At 43.3% G+C, this 19,794-nt stretch overlaps 3 protein-coding genes across 15 annotated transcripts in view; all 3 read left to right on the top strand.

The window, feature by feature from the left end:
* LOC115180596 (neuron navigator 3) overlaps positions 1 to 5,887 on the top strand; it is a 365,512-nt gene extending 359,625 nt beyond the window's left edge. For all 10 annotated transcript variants that reach the window (XM_029742805.1, XM_029742797.1, XM_029742801.1 and 7 more), the window contains 4 exons: positions 578 to 774; positions 1,296 to 1,414; positions 1,546 to 1,749; positions 3,241 to 5,887. In XM_029742805.1, the coding sequence (XP_029598665.1) occupies positions 578 to 774; positions 1,296 to 1,414; positions 1,546 to 1,749; positions 3,241 to 3,360 (640 nt within the window). In that variant the 3' untranslated portion in view covers positions 3,361 to 5,887. The remainder of the gene's footprint in view (positions 1 to 577; positions 775 to 1,295; positions 1,415 to 1,545; positions 1,750 to 3,240) is intronic.
* A 4,136-nt stretch (positions 5,888 to 10,023) lies between these two features.
* On the top strand, positions 10,024 to 15,959 carry LOC115180597 (zinc finger protein 2 homolog). Of its 2 annotated transcripts, none has more exons than XM_029742808.1 (8): positions 10,024 to 10,250; positions 10,491 to 11,336; positions 11,872 to 12,074; positions 12,362 to 12,454; positions 12,912 to 13,007; positions 13,234 to 13,344; positions 14,042 to 14,165; positions 14,309 to 15,959. In XM_029742808.1, exons 3-8 carry the CDS (start codon positions 11,937 to 11,939, stop codon positions 15,769 to 15,771), a joined length of 2,025 nt encoding a protein of 674 aa, XP_029598668.1. In that variant the 5' UTR covers positions 10,024 to 10,250; positions 10,491 to 11,336; positions 11,872 to 11,936; the 3' UTR covers positions 15,772 to 15,959. The 2 variants fall into 2 exon arrangements, with proteins under 2 accessions (XP_029598668.1, XP_029598667.1); XM_029742807.1 differs by having other exon boundaries at positions 10,491 to 11,584.
* A 627-nt stretch (positions 15,960 to 16,586) lies between these two features.
* On the top strand, positions 16,587 to 19,366 carry LOC115180598 (uncharacterized). 3 transcript variants are annotated; one of them, XM_029742810.1, is made up of 5 exons: positions 16,587 to 16,669; positions 17,352 to 17,383; positions 17,520 to 17,557; positions 18,298 to 18,349; positions 18,475 to 19,366. In XM_029742810.1, the coding sequence occupies exons 2-5, from the start codon at positions 17,363 to 17,365 to the stop codon at positions 19,243 to 19,245; spliced, it is 882 nt and encodes a 293-aa protein (XP_029598670.1). In that variant the 5' UTR covers positions 16,587 to 16,669; positions 17,352 to 17,362; the 3' UTR covers positions 19,246 to 19,366. The 3 variants fall into 3 exon arrangements, with proteins under 3 accessions (XP_029598670.1, XP_029598672.1, XP_029598671.1); XM_029742812.1 differs by lacking the exon at positions 16,587 to 16,669 and having other exon boundaries at positions 17,233 to 17,383; positions 17,523 to 17,557; XM_029742811.1 differs by lacking the exon at positions 16,587 to 16,669 and having other exon boundaries at positions 17,233 to 17,383.
* Positions 19,367 to 19,794: the final 428 nt, after the last annotated feature.

Genomic DNA, 19,794 nt, shown 5'->3' with positions numbered 1-19,794 from the left:
CACACTGACATTCATTGATTAACATTTTCATCACACTGTCACCATGGAAGGTACAGGAAACCGCCCAGCATTTCATAAAATGCCATGAGGTCAAATGTGGCACAACCTCCACGCTGACACTGGCCTTCCTGACTATGAGTCGGAATTACAATATGGAATGATCAAACCAGAGTGCAAGCCTCAGAACAAGCAGTCATCTTTATTATGACAACTGACAACAGAGCAGTCATCACCAATGGGGCTTTATTTGGGATACAGATTTCAAATACATGCCAAACATGCATCCCCCAACGGCCCTTATCTTTGGGCCAAACTTGCGTGGAATTTCCCTAATGCTGAATTCCAAATCGACCTCTAATGCCATTCTCTAGTCACTGATCTGAAAGAATTGGATCTGGGTATAAGAAACTTGATGCTTCATCTTTTCTTTCCATAGGCTGATTGGAATAACCACCGCATCCAATCATTTCAGGTCTACCGGAATCATGTAGCGGTGTAGCCTCCAATTCCATCACAGCTGCTCCATAGAGTGTGATGTCATACATGTTGTCTCGTCATCCTTTTCCCCCGTCTCCAGGTGGGTGCTGTGTGCCAACCACACAGAGCCGGTCAAGGGTTTCCTAGGCCGATTTCTGCGCAGGAAGCTGATCGAGACGGAGATCAACAGGAACATGCGCAGCAATGACCTCATCAAGGTCATCGACTGGATTCCCAAGACGTGGCAGCACCTCAACGGCTTCCTGGAGGCCCACAGCTCCTCAGACGTCACCATCGGTTAGACAATGCACGCACGCATGCCCACACACACACTTTGAGTTCACATATTTCTAATGATATTTTGAACATTGCACACATGACACTTAATAAGTGTATTTTGGTGTTGTGACTTTGGCCATGTGAGGTAATGCCTTGCTCAAACTGAAAGGTGCTACATGGTCAATCAGACGTCTGCATTGGCCGTGCAGCATTTACAGTGATACGGCCTCTGGAGAAGTCAGGGCATTCATACTTCTTGCTCTTCGCTGAGCAGCACAGAGCTGTTGTCTAGGAAGTGAGTTTGTGTTTATGCAGGACCTGCCGCCCCCACCTACCGTCAACCAATCATGTCAATGCGGAGCTATACAGAGCCCTCCGGATTATTACAAATTTGAGAGGCGCACGGCGATGCGGTACAGAACTCAATTTAGCCTCTGCGTCACACCATCCGTACTGCGCCTCTGACCACATTTTCCAATCAAGCATGAATTGTCTCTGACCCCACAAAACACACTGAATGTGTTGTGTTCTGCCTACAGGTCCCAGGCTCTTCCTGTCCTGCCCCATGGATGCAGATGGCTCGCGGGTGTGGTTCACTGACCTATGGAACTACTCCCTGGTGCCTTACCTGCTGGAAGCCGTTAGAGAAGGGCTCCAGGTGGGTACAGATGGAGGTCAAAGGACACAAAGTAGAGGGGTACCGGTGTAGGGTGAATTTGCCCCTGTCATCAGCATCTATGATTTCTCCTTTCGCTTAACTCATTTCTCGTTTTGTGGCCACCATTACAGCTGTACGGCAAGAGGGCGGCGTGGGAGGACCCGTCCAAGTGGGTGAAGGACACCTACCCCTGGAGATCTGCCTCCTTGCAGCATGACAGCCAGGCCCTGCTCCAGTTACGGCCAGAGGATGTGGGCTATGACGGCTACAGCTCCTCCAAAGAGGGCGCCTCCTCCAAACAAGTGTCCCAGAGTGACACGGAAGGAGACCCACTGGTAAGGAGAAATTAAATCAAAGCCCTGAAATGCTGAAAGAAGGTCCAGTACGGGGATTTCTAATATCTGAAGAAGGCCATTAAAAGCCAAAACGTCAGTCTTTTAAGCTTGTCTAATAAAACTACGTGTCTTTAATGGTGAGCGAGCGTTGCACCTTTTCCTGTCCAATTATTTAATTTCCTTCAATCACGTTTCGGAGCATCGTTAAACATTATTGAACATTATTGAATTAAGTTTCCGCCCTGAACCCTTCTTTCAGCACTTCAGTTTTACTGTGGTCCAGAAAATATAGACATATTGGTTAGAGAGCACAACACAATGATCCGGGGCGGCAGGTAGCCTAGTGGTTAGAGCGTTGGGCCAGTAACCGAAAGGTTGCTAGATCGAATCCTCGAGCTGATAAGGTAAAAATCTGTCGTTCTGCCCCTGAACAAGGCAGTTAACCCACTGTTCCTAGGCTGTCATTGTTCTCAACTGGTTTGCCTAGTTAAATAAAGGTCAAAAAAAAAAAAAAAAAAAAAAAAAACATGATTAAGACTGAAATCACAGGCATGTTCTAACTCTGATAGCTGATTTTAATGACCGTTTTATTTGTACAGTGATATGTAAAATAGAGTCATATGAAAAAAGTTTGCTAAGAGAGTTTTACGTTTACTGAAGGAGACCATGTTGGTGGACATAATAATAATAAATAATAAAAAAAGAGACATCAGTGAGTAGAGGTGGAAGCCAGTTTCCAAGGATACCAATAACAAACGTGACAGCAGATGACCTTGTCTTTTGAAAGAAGAAAAGACAAAGGGGGATTTAAACACACACACACACAAACACACACACACACACACACACACACACACACACACACACACACACACACACACACACACACACACACACACACACACCATTAAGCTCTGAAATGTCAGCAGCTCGTTATTCGGATGACTACACTTTAATTCCACTTTGTGCGTGATAAACAGTGTGGCAGGCGATTCCTGGGGAGTTGAATAGGAATGGGCTTTCTCTGCTGGCCACTTAATCCTCAACACATTACTGTGTAATCATCAGAGGAGGCCTGCACAGAGCTGCCCAGCCCTGGCCGCTCGCCTCCCTATAGGCCCACCAGGACCATTACAGGGAAAATGAAGACCGCTGTGCCAGGTGCTTTCCATATATGGTAGGAACGGGCCACTCCGTTCCTCAGGGGCTCGAGGATCGGCTGGTTTTTCATCTTTCTTTTCAAACCACGTCTGATGTAGACCTGAGGAACCAGATGTGTGCAATTAAGCGCGATGCAAGTGGAAAAAGCAGCTGACACTCGGGCCCCCTGGTGTCCATCTCTGATAAAGGACCACTGCAATGTCACCTTAATGATAATACCCAGTCTAAGACCTTGTAGTTGGGATAGTGGACTCTGAATAGCAATGTGTTGTTGGCCCTCTTTTTGTTTACCAGTCTTTTTATTGGTTGTTTGTTTTCTGTGTTTTCCAGATGAACATGCTAATGAGGCTGCAGGAGGCGGCCAACTACTCCAGCGCGCAGAGCTGCGACAGCGACAGCGCCAGTCACCATGACGACCAGCTGGACTCGTCGCTGGAGTCGGCGCTCTAGACGAGAGCTCGGAGAGGAGACCTCAGATGGAGTGATGGAGCGGAGCGCTTTTCAGCGTGGCGTCAGCGAGACGTGGCGGCTCGAACACTTCCAGGCACCCCACACATAAGACAGAGAGATGTGTGTAGTCAGGAGATGTCTGTTAGCGGGGTCGGGGGGAGTAAGGCCTCTGACAAAATGGAGTAGATTTTTGTGTATGGTGGTTGAGACACAGTCCTCCATTTCTCCACTGGATGTGGCATCCCAAAATGCAGGCTGCACGTACACAGTGAGAGACAATTATGTCTGTGGTTCTACACCATAAAACTGGAATTGACATTATAGTTTTATTTATGTTGATTCACAGTTGTTGTATTAACTACGGATGTTTACAAGGGCCAAATTCTGGTTTCGTTTACTAAGGTGCTGAACAAAAAAAGGCACGTATCCCTCCCGTCAAACCCTGACCTCAGACGAGCCACATGGTGCTGGTCCCGTGCTTAAACCTGTCCCTAGTTTACAGGCAACGCCAAGACCCTCCATACACCACTCGCCAACAAGCACAAAAAGAGCATTGTGTGTCGTCCAACCAACTGCTACTGTGAAACAATGGGCAAGTGCCAATGTTACCGTTTGATTTACTGCCAAGTGCACTGCGACGTGTCCATCCACATCCACAAACAGAGTCCTTTTAGGGTTTCACACTAGCAGACCAGTTGTTCGCCCTTTCCTTAAAAGATTGACAGCACTATACCAACAGATGGGTGCTGAAGGGAGTGATGGCTCCTTCAATCCAAGGGCCATGTCAAGAACAGTACAAGCCTGATATTGGTGCTTTCTCAATGCAAAGCTCTGAGACAGGGGGTGTATTACTTCAGCCTTTGGCTCCCTGCTGACCATCCTGAGTGGATAGGAGATTGACAGGAACACACACTTCCTGACAGACAACCATTCAAATGAAGTGGTCCCATATCGTCTCAGTGGGTGCTTTAATCTTAGTACAGTAAAGGAGAGTTTTATAACTACTTTTAGGCCAAAATATCTCACAAATCCTGTCAAAACGTATGTTGCCCAAAACCATCCACTTTTGTTTCTGACAGTAATATTGTACAAGCATAATGGCTGTTATACTGTATTTGCAAGTAGAACTGACCAATTGTATAAAAGTTCAAAGGGGTGGGCATTTTTTTAGTTGTTGCTTTTACCCAGTTGAGCTGGGTTCACTTGAACTGTCATGAGCACAACCCGACCCTTTTGATTTTATAGCCTAAGGAGCATGTTTTAAGCTTTCTAGGGGGGAACATTTGAAGGAGACTTTTACTTTTACATAACAGCGTGTGGTAGGGACAGAAGCCATTTTGGATTTGGATTGTCCTTCCTCCATTAATGAGTGGGTTGGTTTTGCACAGTTAAAGTGGGGGTGTAAATAATAAAGTATTGCACAGTGAATCAGAGATGCATTCTTCCCTGTTGATGTTATATTACGCTTTAACTCGCTGAGAATTATTGTACGTTGCAAAAAAATACAAAATAGAAATGCAAAAACCAACAAGCTGTCAGAAACAGGTGTATGTCTTGTGAAGATTGGTTGTCTTGCCTATGCAGGAGGCATACGATGTACAGTATGATATTATTTTTTAACGCCGTATATTAATGTTCACTAAATCACTGATTTGAGGAGCAAACCATTCAATTTATCAAGAAAAGCAAATCTGGTCATTGTCACAGCCTTCCCTTTTGTGTATTCTCTGGAACTAGTATTTGGTGACTCATCCCCCTATTCAACAGGCGAAAATTCACTTCACAAAGTGTTACAGTGTAACATTTATTCACTTCCCAAAGCATTACACTGTAACATTTCTGAATATACTTTCATTCAGTCTTGTATTCACCGGTTTTAGTAGAATCCGATTTTTTTTGTCATCCCATTCTGATGTACTGTTTGCTTACTGTTGTGCTATTTACAATTCCAAATAACAGGTGCTACTGGTCAACTAAATCTATCAGATTCCATTTTCTGCAGAAAATGTTGTCACAACCTCAGGACAAGCTCTTGTTGTCATCACTTGGCTGTGACAAATGTATTTTTTATTTTGTTTTTGCATGCATCATTGTTGGTCTACTACGCCATCAACCTGCATCTAAACTTAGCCTGACACACACACACACACACACACACACACACACGGATTGAAGGTAAGACATAGCTCCCCTCCAACACAGCAGAAATCTAGTCAGTCCTCCCTGCTCCCCTAGGACACCATCAGTTGCCTAGTTAACCAAATGTTTTCACAACACAGTGTACCATTATGTCATGGTGACGCCATAAAATTGCATTGCAATTACATCTTAGTTGAAAACATTGCATTTACTGCTTTGAGAGAAGTTTCTTTTTTGTTGAAACATTTGTCCTTAAATGTTTTATATTTTGTACATTTGTATGTAACATATCGTGTAAATAGACAGAGACAGCGATTTAAATCATCTGGAGGGATTTTGTAGTCTTTGTAAAGCCCTAATAAATGGTATTTGGTGTCACATGAGCAAACAATGCGTCCTGTTCTATCTCATGTCTCTGTTCATTTTTTCTCCACCATATCTTTCCTCTGGTACAGACTTGGAGATATCCCAAACAAATGTTAAGACACACAACTGGTCTTGACTTTATTTACGGTCGCTCTTTGCTAGTGTGCAGTTTTATTTGAACATACATTTGTTTGGGATTTAACTTTGTTCCTGCCAGAACCAGCACCTGTATCTGGACATACAGCCGTGGACAGGATTTCCACTTAGTTCTACAACTATGCCTAAACTTAACATTCAAATGGGCATTAATTGATTTTAAAAAGTTTATTTCTAAAAGTACAGAAGACGAATGATTAGTAATTATAATACAATATCACATATAACCAATAATACAATATTACAATACATTTATATTATGAACTGCTATAATAGTAAGCGGTTACATTGATAATGGGAGATTCTCAATTGTATCCTTCTTGCGCCCTCTCTCCTTGCCGCCTCCTCAAAACCCATTGGATGAGAAAGTCAGAGGTCCCGCCCCTCTGACCCTTTCTTCCATTGGGTTTTGAGAAGGGGGCTATGAGAGAGGACACGAGGAGAATGCAATTGAGAAAAGACCCTTGAGTTATAACTGCCAGTAGTTACATGGGGAAACCTGACGATTCATTGGAACCTGATTGGAAGGATTGGGGAAGGATTGGGGAAGAAGGGGAGTGTGAGTGAGGGTTGGAGGTTGGAAATGGCAGCGAGTAGTGCAGACGAAATGGAGGAAATGGAGAAAAGGTTGGTGAAACAACAGCTGTGCTGGAATGAGGACAATATGGGTGTCAGTTCTGATGCTATGGAGCGAGAGGGTGAGGGTCAAGGACCGGAATGGACGGTAGTGGAAAGACATAGGAAGAAGAGATATCATGATACAGAAAGTAGTGGATTTTCTAGTAAAGAAAGCATAAAGAAGGCCAAGGTAGGAAGCAAGAGTAATGAAGTGTTGGAGTGGAAATGGTGATGGTGTTTGATGAGACCACAGGACCTCACTTACACCCTATCTGACGAACTAATGCCATAGAGAAAGAGGAAGGTGAAGTGAAATTAGCTCGACTCATTGGAGATGGTAGATTGTAAATATTGTGTGGTAGTCAGGCTCAGCAAGAGAAGATACTGGAAATGGAAAAGCTTAATGGGAAGAAGATTAAAAGCCATGCCCCTGGTGTTTATGCTAGATTGAGGGGAGTCGTCACTGGGGTCCCAATATCTATGTCCACAGATGATAATTAAAGAAAATGTGAAGGCAGGCAGAGTGATTGAGGCCAAAAGGTTGTTCAGTAGGAAAGAGGGTCAAAGAAGTGAAAGCGTATCAATGATGTCTTGCTGGGAAAAGTACAGATAGGATTCCTTAGTTTCAATGTTAGAGAATTTGTCCCATATGCACTGCAGTGTTTTAAATGCCAAAAAATGGGACATGTAGCTGCTCATTGTAAAGGAAGGAAAAGATGTGCCAAGTGTGGAGGGGACATGATTACCGTGAAAACAATGTGAAGGTTAAGTACTGTAATTGTGGGGGAGAACACAGTGCAGCATTTGGTGGATGCCAGTTACAGAGAAAGGAGGATCAGTCATGATGTATCATATGCAGAGGCAGGTTCTGATGGATCTACTGAGTGGACCTACTGTCAGACTGATGGATCTTACATGGATGTATCTGTAGTGAGTGGACCTACTGTCAGACTAATGGATCTTACATGGATGTATCTGTAGTTAGTGGACCTACTGTCAGACTAATGGATCTTACATGGATGTATCTGTAGTTAGTGGACCTACTGTCAGACTGATGGATCTTACATGGATGTATCTGTAGTTAGTGGACCTACTGTCTGACTGATGGATCTTACATGGATGTACCTGTAGTGAGTGGACCTACTGTCAGACTGATGGATCTTACATGGATGTACCTGTAGTGAGTGGACCTACTCTCTGGGCTGGTGTTTCTGATGGTCCTGGCATGGTTTGGAAGCTTGTTCAGAAATCTTGTGCTCATGAATGTGTAGTGTCAAAGGGCACTTCGATAATGAATAAAGTTGACTTCAAAGCTTTTATTGGTAAGGTTATCAATACGAATCGGGTTGTGGAAAGCAGAAATGCCAGGTTGAAGGTTATTGTGGAGACGGCAAAAGAGATATTGGGGGTAATAGATGTTACTGTTGAAATGGTTGTTGACATGCTGAACAATCCTAAGGGTGGAGTGATTCAGCATGATATAAAGTTTAATGGGGTTGGGGAGGGGGGAGGGGGTGTGGTAGATGTTAGTGATTTATTTTGTTTTGAATTTTATTTTCATGGTAGTACAGACTTGGGCAGATCATGATTGATCGTACATTCCAGCACAGTAGGTGGCGACATGCACTTTAAACATTTGTTTGACCGCCATGATATCATAGAAGAAGAAGAAGAAGAAGAAGAAGAAGAAGAAGAAGAAGAAGCTGTACTATAAGCTCCACTAGGTGGAGGGGGAGGAGGGCGGATGCCTCGGCGGAAATGGAGTCCCTAGAGAAAGCAAGAACAAGATGGTTGTCAGGAGTAGTACAGTATTATCATAAGGAGACGTATACTTGGAAAATGGAGGAGGAATGGATGGAAAAAGAGAGGGAGAGGAGGGTGAGCTTGAGTCAGATAAAAATTGTGGGAAAAAGGGAGATGGTTTGTTAAAGAATGGTAGAAAGTGTAAGCAGAGGGAGCTGAAGACAGGAGGAGAAATGGAAGTGAATGAGGGTGAAGTATCGGAGGTGGTAGGTGTGGTGAAGTATAGGAGGTGGTAGGTGTGGTGAAGTATAGGAGGTGGTAGGTGTGGTGAAGTATCGGAGGTGGTAGGTGTGGTGAAGTATAGGAGGTGGTAGGTGTGGTGAAGTTATCAGAGACTGAGGTATGCTCCGAGGATCAGGAAAAAGAGTCTGTGACAGTAGGAGTGAAGTTTATGGAAAAAGTGGGCTCTTGCCTTTTGGCTGATCCATTTGTGGTTTCACAGTGGGTGAAAAAAAGAGTTGGGTAATGTGGAATCGGTGAGGGTAACCAGAAGTGGTCTAGTGATAATTGTTTGTGTTTCTGTTGGTCAGAGGGAGAATGCACTCTAAAACGAATGGGGGCAAGAAAAGTGAATTGTTTCGCTCTCAAGAAAAGGGCACCAATGAAAGGAGTGATAACTGGGGAAGCAGTAAATATAAAAGTTGATCAGCTGAGGGGAAAGATTCTTGGTGTATGTGATGCTCGTTGTTTGATGCGATGCAGACAGGGTGGGGAGACTCAGACAGGGTGGCGAGAGTGGGGAAACAGAAGAGTCATTGTCTGTTCTTTTGAGTTTTGAAGTTGAGTCTTTGCTCGACAAAGTGAAGTTAGGATATATAAGTTATCCTGTATGAGTATGTGCTGAATACATTACGATGTTACAGGTGTCAGGTTTATGGGTATGTGGCAGCAGTGTGTAGGAGGGGGGGGCCAAGGTGTGAGAAGTGTGCAGAAGGGCATGAGACAAAGGAATGTGTAGTATTGGGGAAAGTAGTGGAATGTGTTAATTGTAGGGGTACCCATTGAGCTGGGGATCAGAAACGTCCCGTGCGAGAGAGGCAGGTTGAGGTTTCTAGGGTTAGAGTAGTACAGAAGTTGTCATGCTGAGGCAGTGAAGAAAGTAGAGGCAGATGGGTTAAGGGGAAGGAGTGGTGAGAGTAGTAGAGATATACCAGTACAGAGGAATGGGCCACAAAGTGATATAAGTTTCAGTAAGATTGGATTTTTAGCATTTATAGCAATGGTTATCAACTGTACTGCAGGGATGGAACGGAAGTTGCAGAAAATTTAGGTTGTGGTGGCAACTGCAGAGTGGTATTTGGGTGTGCGAGACTTGACATCAGAAGAGTTACAGGGTGTGTTAAGTGGTGATGTCCCATCCTTTCAGGATGATGGCATGAGGTAGGAATAAATACATTTAATTAGTGGAGTTGGGTGGTGTTAATTTAATATAATTTTTTTAATGTGTGAGTGTAATGTTAGATGGTAGGGTATTTATTTAGTACATTTTTATTTTTCAAGCAAAGTATAAGGGAGTTGTACTCCAGTCTAGTAGGTGGCGGTAATGCAACAAATTGGATGCCAACCGCCGTTAAACCTCGAAGATGAAGCCACTAGGCAGAGGCAAAGAGTAAGAAATAAACAGGGCTACGATAGCACTGGGGCGGTGCTCTTCAGTCAACACACTTCCTGAAAATGCGCTCGGAAGACACGAAAGAAGCTTTGGTATCTTTACCAAAACACTCATACTGGTTTGACTTTTGGCTGTTTGTGATGTTTGACATCACATTTTTCCTCGTTATGTATTTCATAGTTCCCTAGCTAAAATGGTAAGTTTGAGTACTACTGCAAAACCCCAGATAGCTAGCGACAAATGAGACTTGCTAGCTTTGGTGGCTAAGGAAGTGAGAGTGCCAGTAAAGTTTGTTGTGTTAGGGCACACCCTGTGTATTTTAAAGTTAGCTAATTTATCATATTAAAAAAATATATACAAATACCACTATCTGGTTGCGCACCTGAACGTGTGTATTCAAGATGATTAATAATTTGTTGAATTGTATCCCTTGCAGGAGTGACTTGGAATTCTACACTTGAAGTCCTGCCCCCTTTAACCATGATCCCCTGAAATGATCTATCTTTAAAAAGGAGTGTTTACACCACTGAGGTATAAGGTTTACACGCCTCGACCAGATTGGTATTGAAATTATATTGGATGTCTTCCTTCGTTAGGCCTATGTTTTGTTTTTAACTGCCCACATTTTGGTATTATATGGAATATTTACCAGTATTTGTCAGTATGTCCAGAAAATAGCTAAATTGAGACCATACCATTTGAATATGCCTGTTGAAAACAAGACAATGATTTGTGGCAGTCTGACTATTTAAAATGTGAAACTCAACTTCAAGACAACACCTCACTCTGGATAAAAGGGACAACTAAATGACTGCAACGTCACAAGAACTGCAGGTTAACATGATGTAGCTAGTGGATTAAAGTGTGCTCTTTCTAAAATGTGTATGTCTGATTTGGATATGAGACAAATGAGAAGGCGACTTGATTAAGCCACCTAAACATGATTGAAACAATATTAAAGCAATAAGGGGAAAGAGATGTATTCCCGGTCTCTTGAACAAAGATCCTACTGAAACTACATCGGCATAAACCAGAGATCTGTAATTCCATGTTGCCTGGAATAAAAGTGATGTACACTATGAGAAAACTTATGTAAATCCCTAAATAAACATGTTTTTTTTTGGTCACATTCTGAGATGTGCATAGGGGAATCATATTTACTAATACTTTTGCCAGTATGTTTTATACAAATATTTAGTTGGTTTTTGTATCTGTGTTTTTGTAGTAGCACCGTAAATAAAGACAGCTGGAAGTTTACACCAGAGTCGTGCCAATGTCGTAGGTCGGTAGGTGGCAGTATAAGCGCCTTTTCACATTGATGGACCAGAGAGGAAGAAAACTTTCCCGGAAGATAAAAAAAGAGGAAGAATGCTAGCCTGCCAGATAGTGGATAAGCTAAACTATTATACTCCCAAATGTCTTTCTGGGTTTAATATAAACCAAACTAGTTAATTAAACTTATATAAGTCACAACTCAATTATCCATAATGATGGAAATCTGTGTCACGACAAAACCAGTGGAGAATGCAGGTTCGTTTAAAAGAAGTACCTAGCTAACGTTGGCTAGCTAGCAACTTGCGGCTACTGTTAGTTGTAGCAAAGATATAGACTGTCTAGGGTGGACCAGCCATTGGGGTAGACTAGCTATTAGAAGATGGATCGAATAGATAAAATAGTTGGGCCACTGATTCACATTTTAGCTGCATCTTTATTTGCTAGCGTGTACTCAAGTTATGCCTCCTAACCCGCACTACCAATAATTATTGTCCAAAGATTGTCTCGTCTCACCAAACTCAATGACCAATTTTTGCCCGTAGATATCTTCCTCCCGTTATCCTCTTTGCGCCTGTTGATACCACCTCTGAGGCTGCTCTCTGCGGCCATGTGGCAAGTAGCGCAACGAAGAGATGTCATGGATTATGAGAAACTAGAGGAGTTCGTCGGCCTTGTGACAGCGACAGTTCCAGACCTGTTGAATGAGAAACAGAGGGCCAAGCTTCTTCTGCGGCTGCGAACAAGGGTTAGTAGCGAATACAGTTAAATATGTTGTTTTTGTAAACTGGAACCCCTAACAGCAGTGGTTTGGACAGTGTGTTTAGAGCCATCTCTGATTAAAACGGTCTTTATCTTGCGGTTTATGTAGCTGCTGATTGGTTAGGTTCTGTCCATTTTCCTGATTGCATGGGGGTTGTCCATGGTCCTGATCAGTTGGGTTCTGTCTATTGTCTTGATTGCTCAGGTTCTGTTGGTGGTCATCACTTGTTGGGTACTGTTGTCTACTTTCTTGAATACTGTTATTCCTTTCAGGTGATACTAGAGTTGTGTTCTGCTGATCATACAGCTGATATCCAGATCATCCAACCCCACCTGGACAGAATTCGCCCCCCTGGACACACAGGAGTAAGTAATGATACTCTTTGGAGGACAACTGTTCAATTTGGCCAGGGGCCATATGTATCAAACTTCTCTGAGTAGAAGTGCTGATCTAGGATCAGGTCCCCTCTGTCCTTGTAATCCTTTTCATTGTGATATAAAAGGCTAAACTGATCCTAAATCAGCTTACTTTGAGATGCTTGATATATATGGCCCCTGGTCTTTATGGAACCGCCTTTGCCATTCCTATCATTTGAAATGTGCTTATTTAAATCACTTATTTGCCTAGGATAAGAGAATTAAAACATTGACATAATGAATAAGCAACCGTCAGATCCTTTGCACCAATTAGCTTGCGCTAATTTCCAGTGCTTGTTCCTATATGTCAAGGCCATCAAGGACTGCAGTGTTGCTCCCTCTTATTTTCAGTGGTGGGTGATGGTGGTTTACTGTTCCCTTATCACTGATAAGTTCTATTTCACAGAGTGGAGATGCTGAGGTGGATGCAGAAGAGGCCATCTTCCTGGAGCTCATCCAGACTTTGCTGAAAGACCCAGCGGAGAGAGAACACTTCTTCCAGGTCAGTCTGCCTCCATCATATGTTAATGTCTCTCTCTCTAGCTTCCACGTTCTGTTTAGTTACCAAAGACAATATCTACAGTCCTTGGAATTATTGCCCCGGAGGGAGGTTTCCCATAGGTACAGCTCTAGGATCAGCTTCCCCGGCCCCAATCTAACCTTGACCATTGGGGTAAATGCAGACCTTCACCGTACACCAATTATATCCCCATCTATCTTGATTCCAGGAGGTGTTTCCGGCGGAGTACGGCGCCAGCTATGACACAGATATGCAACTACTTGTGTGGGAATTCCTTTCTAAACTGGAGAAGATACTGCCAGTACCAGACCTTGGACAGGTACCACAAAGTAACACCTCACTAGGTCACCTTCAGCTGGGTTCAAGTCACCTTCTGTTATTGTACTCCTTTGCACCATATTATTTATATTTTAACTTTGAACTTTCTTCAAACTACAAATCTACCATTCCAGTGTTTTACTTGCTATACTTTATTTACTCTGCCACCATGGGCTTTTTTGCCTTTACCTCCCTTATTTCACCTCATTTGCTCACATTGTATATAGTCTTATTTCTTTCTACTGCATCATTGATTGTATGTTGTTTTACTCCATGTGTAACTCTGTTTTTGTATGTTGTCGAACTGCTTTGCTTTATCTTGGCCAGGTCGCAATTGTAAATGAGAACTTGTTCTCAACTTGCCTACCTGGTTAAATAATAAAAATAATAATAATTGTATTGGGAAAATCCTGCAGTGCTGACCATGATGGCAACATTTAGACTGGTTAAGTTATAGAAGGGTAATATCTTCTGTATCTTATTAGGAGAAGATATCCAAGCTGTACTGTCACTTTCTGCACATAACCTCTGCCTTATAGCCACTGTGGGGACACGCTGTTAGCTGAGGTGCTAGCCATCTTCTTCTCTGGTTTTCTTGAAATGGGTCTACCATTTTGTAACGTTTCCCAGTGTGAAAAAAAAACATGTCAACTTTCCAGCATATTGTCACTCAATTGTTTGCATCTCTGCTCCTATAGACTGTGTCATGGCTCAGTTCTGCTCCCTCTGTCCTGGAGGAGTGTTTGCAGGCCCTCTCTCAACCTGAGGACCTGAAATCCCTGCTGCAACACCACACATGTCTTGAGAACTTGGGCACTCAGAGTAAGGAGGAAATATTGAATGTCTTTCTCTGTTACTACATATAATAAAATGTGGAGACTGGTATGCCCTGTAAAAACAACCACCTAATGCTTGTGCTGCCTCTGTTAAACTATTAGTCTCCTTTTCCCATTGTATTCCTTCAGGTCACACCGTTGAGATGTCTTCCCAGGTCTTTGCCTGTTCCCAGTGCCCATTCTTTCACATGCAGGAATCCTACCTCCTCCAGCACATTGAGCGAAATCACCCAGAGGAGTACAGCAAGCTCCAGAAAACTGAAGAGAACCCAGCTCTTCCCAGGAAAAAGTTCCCCCGTCCTGAATTCCCCAAGCCTTTCCCTATCCACGCAAGCTCTGAACCCGGTGCTTACGCGTGCCACGAGTGTGGAAAGACTTTCACTCGCTCGTCAGACGTGACCAGGCACCAGCGCATTCACACAGGGGAGCGTCCGTACACCTGCAAGGAGTGCGACAAGGGTTTCAAAAACTCCTGGGATCTGACGAGGCATCAGCGGATTCACACCGGGGAACGGCCATATATCTGCCCTCAATGTGGCAAGGGGTTCACCCAACTGGGCCTACTGTCCCTGCACTTCACCAGAACGCCTTGTGGCCAGAGTGCTGATCCCCCACTACAGTCCACAGAGCAGCAGGAGGAGCCGAACGACAAAGGGAGTGGTCAGTACAAGTGTCAGAAATGTGGGGCTAGCTTTGACACCGTACTAGAGCGGCTGAAGCATAGGCAAACCCATGTGGTGAATCGCCATTACAAGTGTTCCCAGTGCGAGAAGATCTACGGCCGCCCGTCTGACCTGAGGAGACATCAGATGAAGCACACCGGAGAGAGACCCTTCCCCTGCGCAGAGTGCGGCAAGGGCTTCACTCACGTGTGGCTGCTGAACAAGCACCGGCAAATCCACACCAAGGAGCGGCCGTACCCGTGCCCGGAGTGCGGCAAGAGTTTCACCCAGTTACAGATACTGAACAGACACCAACTGATTCACAACGGGCAGAGGCCTTTCCAGTGCTCCTTCTGCGAGAAAAGCTTTACTCAGCTCGCGGGCCTGACGAGACACGAGAGGATTCATACAGGGGAGAGGCCATACCTCTGCACCGTCTGTCAGAAGACCTTCTTAACACATGGGGAGCTGGTAAGACACCAACGCAGCCACAGCGACTTCAGACCGTTCTCTTGCTCTCAGTGTCCCAAGAGCTTCAAAACCAAGCGTGCACAGAGTGAACACATGAATACCCACACAGGGGAGCGACCTTTCTCTTGCGCACACTGTGGGAAGGAGTTTGCCAAGTCTACTTCCCTCATAAGACACAACCTGATGCACACAGGGGAGAGACCGCATCAGTGCGCTCAGTGTGGCAAGACCTTCCTTACCTCTGGGGAGCTGCTCCTCCACAGGCGAATACACACAGGGGAGCGGCCATACCCATGCTCGGTCTGTGAACGGAGGTTTAGGTGTTCGTCAGACCTGACCATGCATCTGCGGACACACACAGGAGAGCGCCCATACTCCTGTATGTTGTGTAAAAAGTGCTTCTCCACCTCAACGCGTCTCAAAAGGCACCTGCGCACTCACATAGGGAAAGGTGTGTAATCATGGCGAGAACCTTCGAAAATATTGTCATGTATATTAATTTATTTTCCAAATCATGTTTATGGACTGGATTACTGAATAGTATGAGGACACAAAATATATGCATTTTACTCAAACTCAGCCTTACATCATGCCTCTATTAAAAAATACAATTATGCCTTTAATTCACATTAAACATTTTATTTTAATACTTGGTGTGGATTTTTTCTTGGCTCATCTCTTGTATTTCCCTGTTAACATTCCAACACAAATGTTGTACACACACATTTTTCCAACAGTTGACCTGTTAGATCAGCCCACTGCCCATAAACTAGTCAACTGAAAAACAATATGGTGCTCCCTCCCTGATCAGATGGCTTTTCTGTTTCGTTATGAAGTACTGCACCAAGCAAGATTGGTGTGAAATAATTAGAAGTGGAAAGATACCCCTTTGAGGTTAAAGCAACAGTCTTGAGAAATTTTGAAATAAGCAAGCAATGATTTAAATTATCATTGGGCACAATGGTAAGGTTTGGTTAGGTAATTATCATTTGAGGTTGAGTTGACAAAATTAAATTCTAACACTACACAAATATGCTTTCTGATATACTAAGGCTTTTTCTGATAATGCCATAAACCATATCAAGGATGAACATGCATTTACATTTTTTATTTGGAATGCTTAGGTCATCCGTCTTTTAATCTGAGAAAATACTATGGTTCGTTATGAAGTATTTTATTACAACTGAACTTTTCTTAATAAAGTATACCATTTATCATCGGCGGGGGGTTATCGTGTCGTTCACTACAAACCGTCACGCAGCGTAAACGTTAAACCTAACTGAACACACCCCTGGAGTCTAACGAGCTACTGACACCTACTGGTGGAGATCGAGTTGTGTCTGGCGACAAAATTCAGGTGACGATCAACATCTCGCCTGTAAACTTTACAACTAATTTAACTAAACAAGTTTCTGCAAAATCCCTTTCTCTTTTATGATTCTGACAAAACATAATGTAGCTAGCTATTCATGGGTTGCACCTCGGTTGCGTCGCCGCATCATATTGATGTCCAACTGATGCTCAGTCTTTCTGAACTGGGGCGAATGCCATTGCTAAAGTAGACAACATTTGTAAAAAACAAAAGTGGCATCATTATGATGTAAAGTTTACTTGAGAAATGGCAGTGTTGGCATCATGAGCTAGCAAAGTTCGGCAGAAAAAGCTAGCAATGCTAACGTTAAGCTAACTAAAATGTCGATGCTCTCCCCTCAATCGTAGTTAGCTAGCTGAAGTTATACTGCATATAAAGTCAATCCGGCGACATTACAATGATGACAAAAGCTTGTCCTACTAATTAGTTTCCTCCTTTTTAAATGTAATTGTGTTTCCAAGCCACGGTAATGCACTTCATACAATATCTTCATCAACACCAAGACCACATTAAATAGAATGCTCAGCTGGGCATCAGTCGAATAAAACGAATGTTCAAAACAATATTGTATGACGAAACGTGCCACCCAGTAATATAATTCAACTACATCATGTTATGACACGACATTTGCCGTGGTTAACTGTGTTCCATTTGATTTGAATCTAAGCAACTGCTACAATGCCGAAGAGAGGGAGAAAGGTATGTCGATTGATAGACTATATTTTTAAAGGCTACAAAACAAGAATTTCTTACCGGATAAGTTACTGTAGAAGTCGTGTTTCAAACGGTGTTAACTTGAGTTTGTGTGTATTTGTTTATTTTAACATGGAACTAGAAGAAGAGGTCAACCCCTGTAACCATCGAGAACGCCAGGTGAAATTACATTAGAAAATTGAGGCCCACATAGATCCTATTCAATTATAATATGTAATTCTATATTTAGGCCTATATACATGTTTTTCCCCACAGAAAATAATCTAATGAATTATCTAAAAGTATCATTCATGTCACATGAAACCCCAGCCATGGTGAAGGAAGTTTGTAATGTATTCCACCAACAGAGTGAAGCAGAGAAAAGTCAGTCTTTGTGGAATTCAGCTACGACTACATTGATTCGCCCAAAGTCAATACTTGTAAAAAAAAAAATAGATATATTATGAAATGCCTTGTACCTATTTTTGTCCTCAGTAGTTGCGTGCCTTTCTTTGTTTGCTGAAATCCATACTTTTTCAATAAACCTTAATCAAATACAACCACCTGCTGTTTCCTTAAGATTCAATTGGCACATGCTCATTTTCACTGAGTTGCCATCTTAGAGCAACAGCAATGAGCAAACAGTCAGTGGTTGTATTTGATTAACATTTATTGAAAAGGTATGGATTTCATCAAATAAAGGCACGCAACTACAGAGGACAAACATAGGTACAAGGTAAGCATTTCATTATTTACATTTTTTTAAGAATTGACCTTGGGCGAATCGATGCTGTCAGAGCTGAATTCCACAAAGACTGTTCTCCACAAAGCCTGTTCATCAGAAACTTCCTTCACCATGGAGGGGAGTTTAGTCAGCTAACACATAGCTGACTAATACATATATGGTCAAATATCTGCAGAAACAATGAGGCGACACCTGACTCGATACGCCGTTACGCAGGAAAGATTGTGGTGAGCCATCAATTGTGAACTATACCTTTGCTCTATGTATGTGGTTTCACTGCATTAACATTTGCCTTGACTTTGTATTAATAAACCTGCATCATCTTAAACACACATCTTGCATTTACTTGTAGGAATACATTGCCCAGTCAACCACTGCTTTCTCTCAGGAAGATGTTTCCGGTGTAGGCCTACATAACATCTTGGGGAAGACGGTAGAGGGCCTTCTCCAAAAAGTGTGCGGAGGGGTCTCAAGCGTCCTGAACAAATATTTGTATGGGGCGGGGGTGTTGTCTGATGCGGTGATCCCAGTAAATCTCTTGCCTGTAGCTCCAAATGGGGACAATCAGAAAATGGAAAAAAGATGGCAGGACTGCACTGAGGAAGACTGTGAACTGATAATTATCCGACTGACAGGGACTGTAATTATCACCATGTTGGATAGCGTTATGGAGAGTTGCAGGACGGACCCCACACACAGTTCATTCTTAGAAGAACTGGGGCTCACCATGGAAATGGTAAAGATCATACGTGAAGTAGCAGAATGTGCAGCAAACGCCACAAGTAATGATTTCAGTCAGTTCACAGTCGGAGGAGTTCCTCTCTTTCAGAGACCACTGAGCAATCTCTCTTCTGGGCCCAGTCAACCAGCACCCCCCCAAAATGCCTTTCCAACATCCACTGTTCCCACACCTGTCTCAAAGGTGAGCTCAGCCAGTCCCAGATCCACTGACTCAGGGTCCTCACAAGTCAGGAAGCCAAGACAATCAACAGAAGGAGTTCAGAGCCTCTCCGAAAGGCAGCAGGACTCAGGGGAGGAGATCACATCTCTAGTGATTGAAATCATTCTACGGTCAGTTGCGGATTTAGCCAGGCATGGACTTCTGCCAAGCTGCACCCAGTAGACTGGATGCCCCCTTTTTATGGAGGTGATGCAGAAAACAAACATGTGAAGCCAGTTCATAAAAGCATTAATTAAACAAATATGTTGTTTAAAGGTGAGTCAGCAGTTTGTTTCTATGGCAACAAAGACATGAAATAAAGTGAAATGTACTACTGTTTTTATTTTTTATTTATGAAAGCCTTATGAAGGGATTTAACACAGAACGTTGTGTTAAAAGATGAATGTCAGTACAGAGTCAAGTACTGAATGTGAAATGGCAGTGCAGATATCACCCAAATTGCTACAGACCTATATCCATCCTACCCTGCCTTTCTAAGGTCTTCAAAAGCCAAGTTAACAAACAGATTACCGACCATTTCGAATCCCACCGCACCCTCTCCGCTATGCAATCTGGTTTCAGAGCTGGTCATGGGTGTACCTCAGCCACGCTCAAGGTCCTAAACGACATCATAACCGCCATCGATAAGAAACAATACTGTGCTGCCGTATTCATTGACCTGGCCAAAGCTTTTGACTCTGTTAATCACCACATCCTCATCGGCAGACTCAG

The sequence above is a fragment of the Salmo trutta genome, chromosome 40, assembly GCF_901001165.1.
Source record: "Salmo trutta chromosome 40, fSalTru1.1, whole genome shotgun sequence".
In the NCBI taxonomy this organism is placed as follows: domain Eukaryota; kingdom Metazoa; phylum Chordata; class Actinopteri; order Salmoniformes; family Salmonidae; genus Salmo; species Salmo trutta.
Note: the sequence above shows the minus strand (reverse complement) of the source record. Positions and strands in the feature narration are given on the sequence as shown.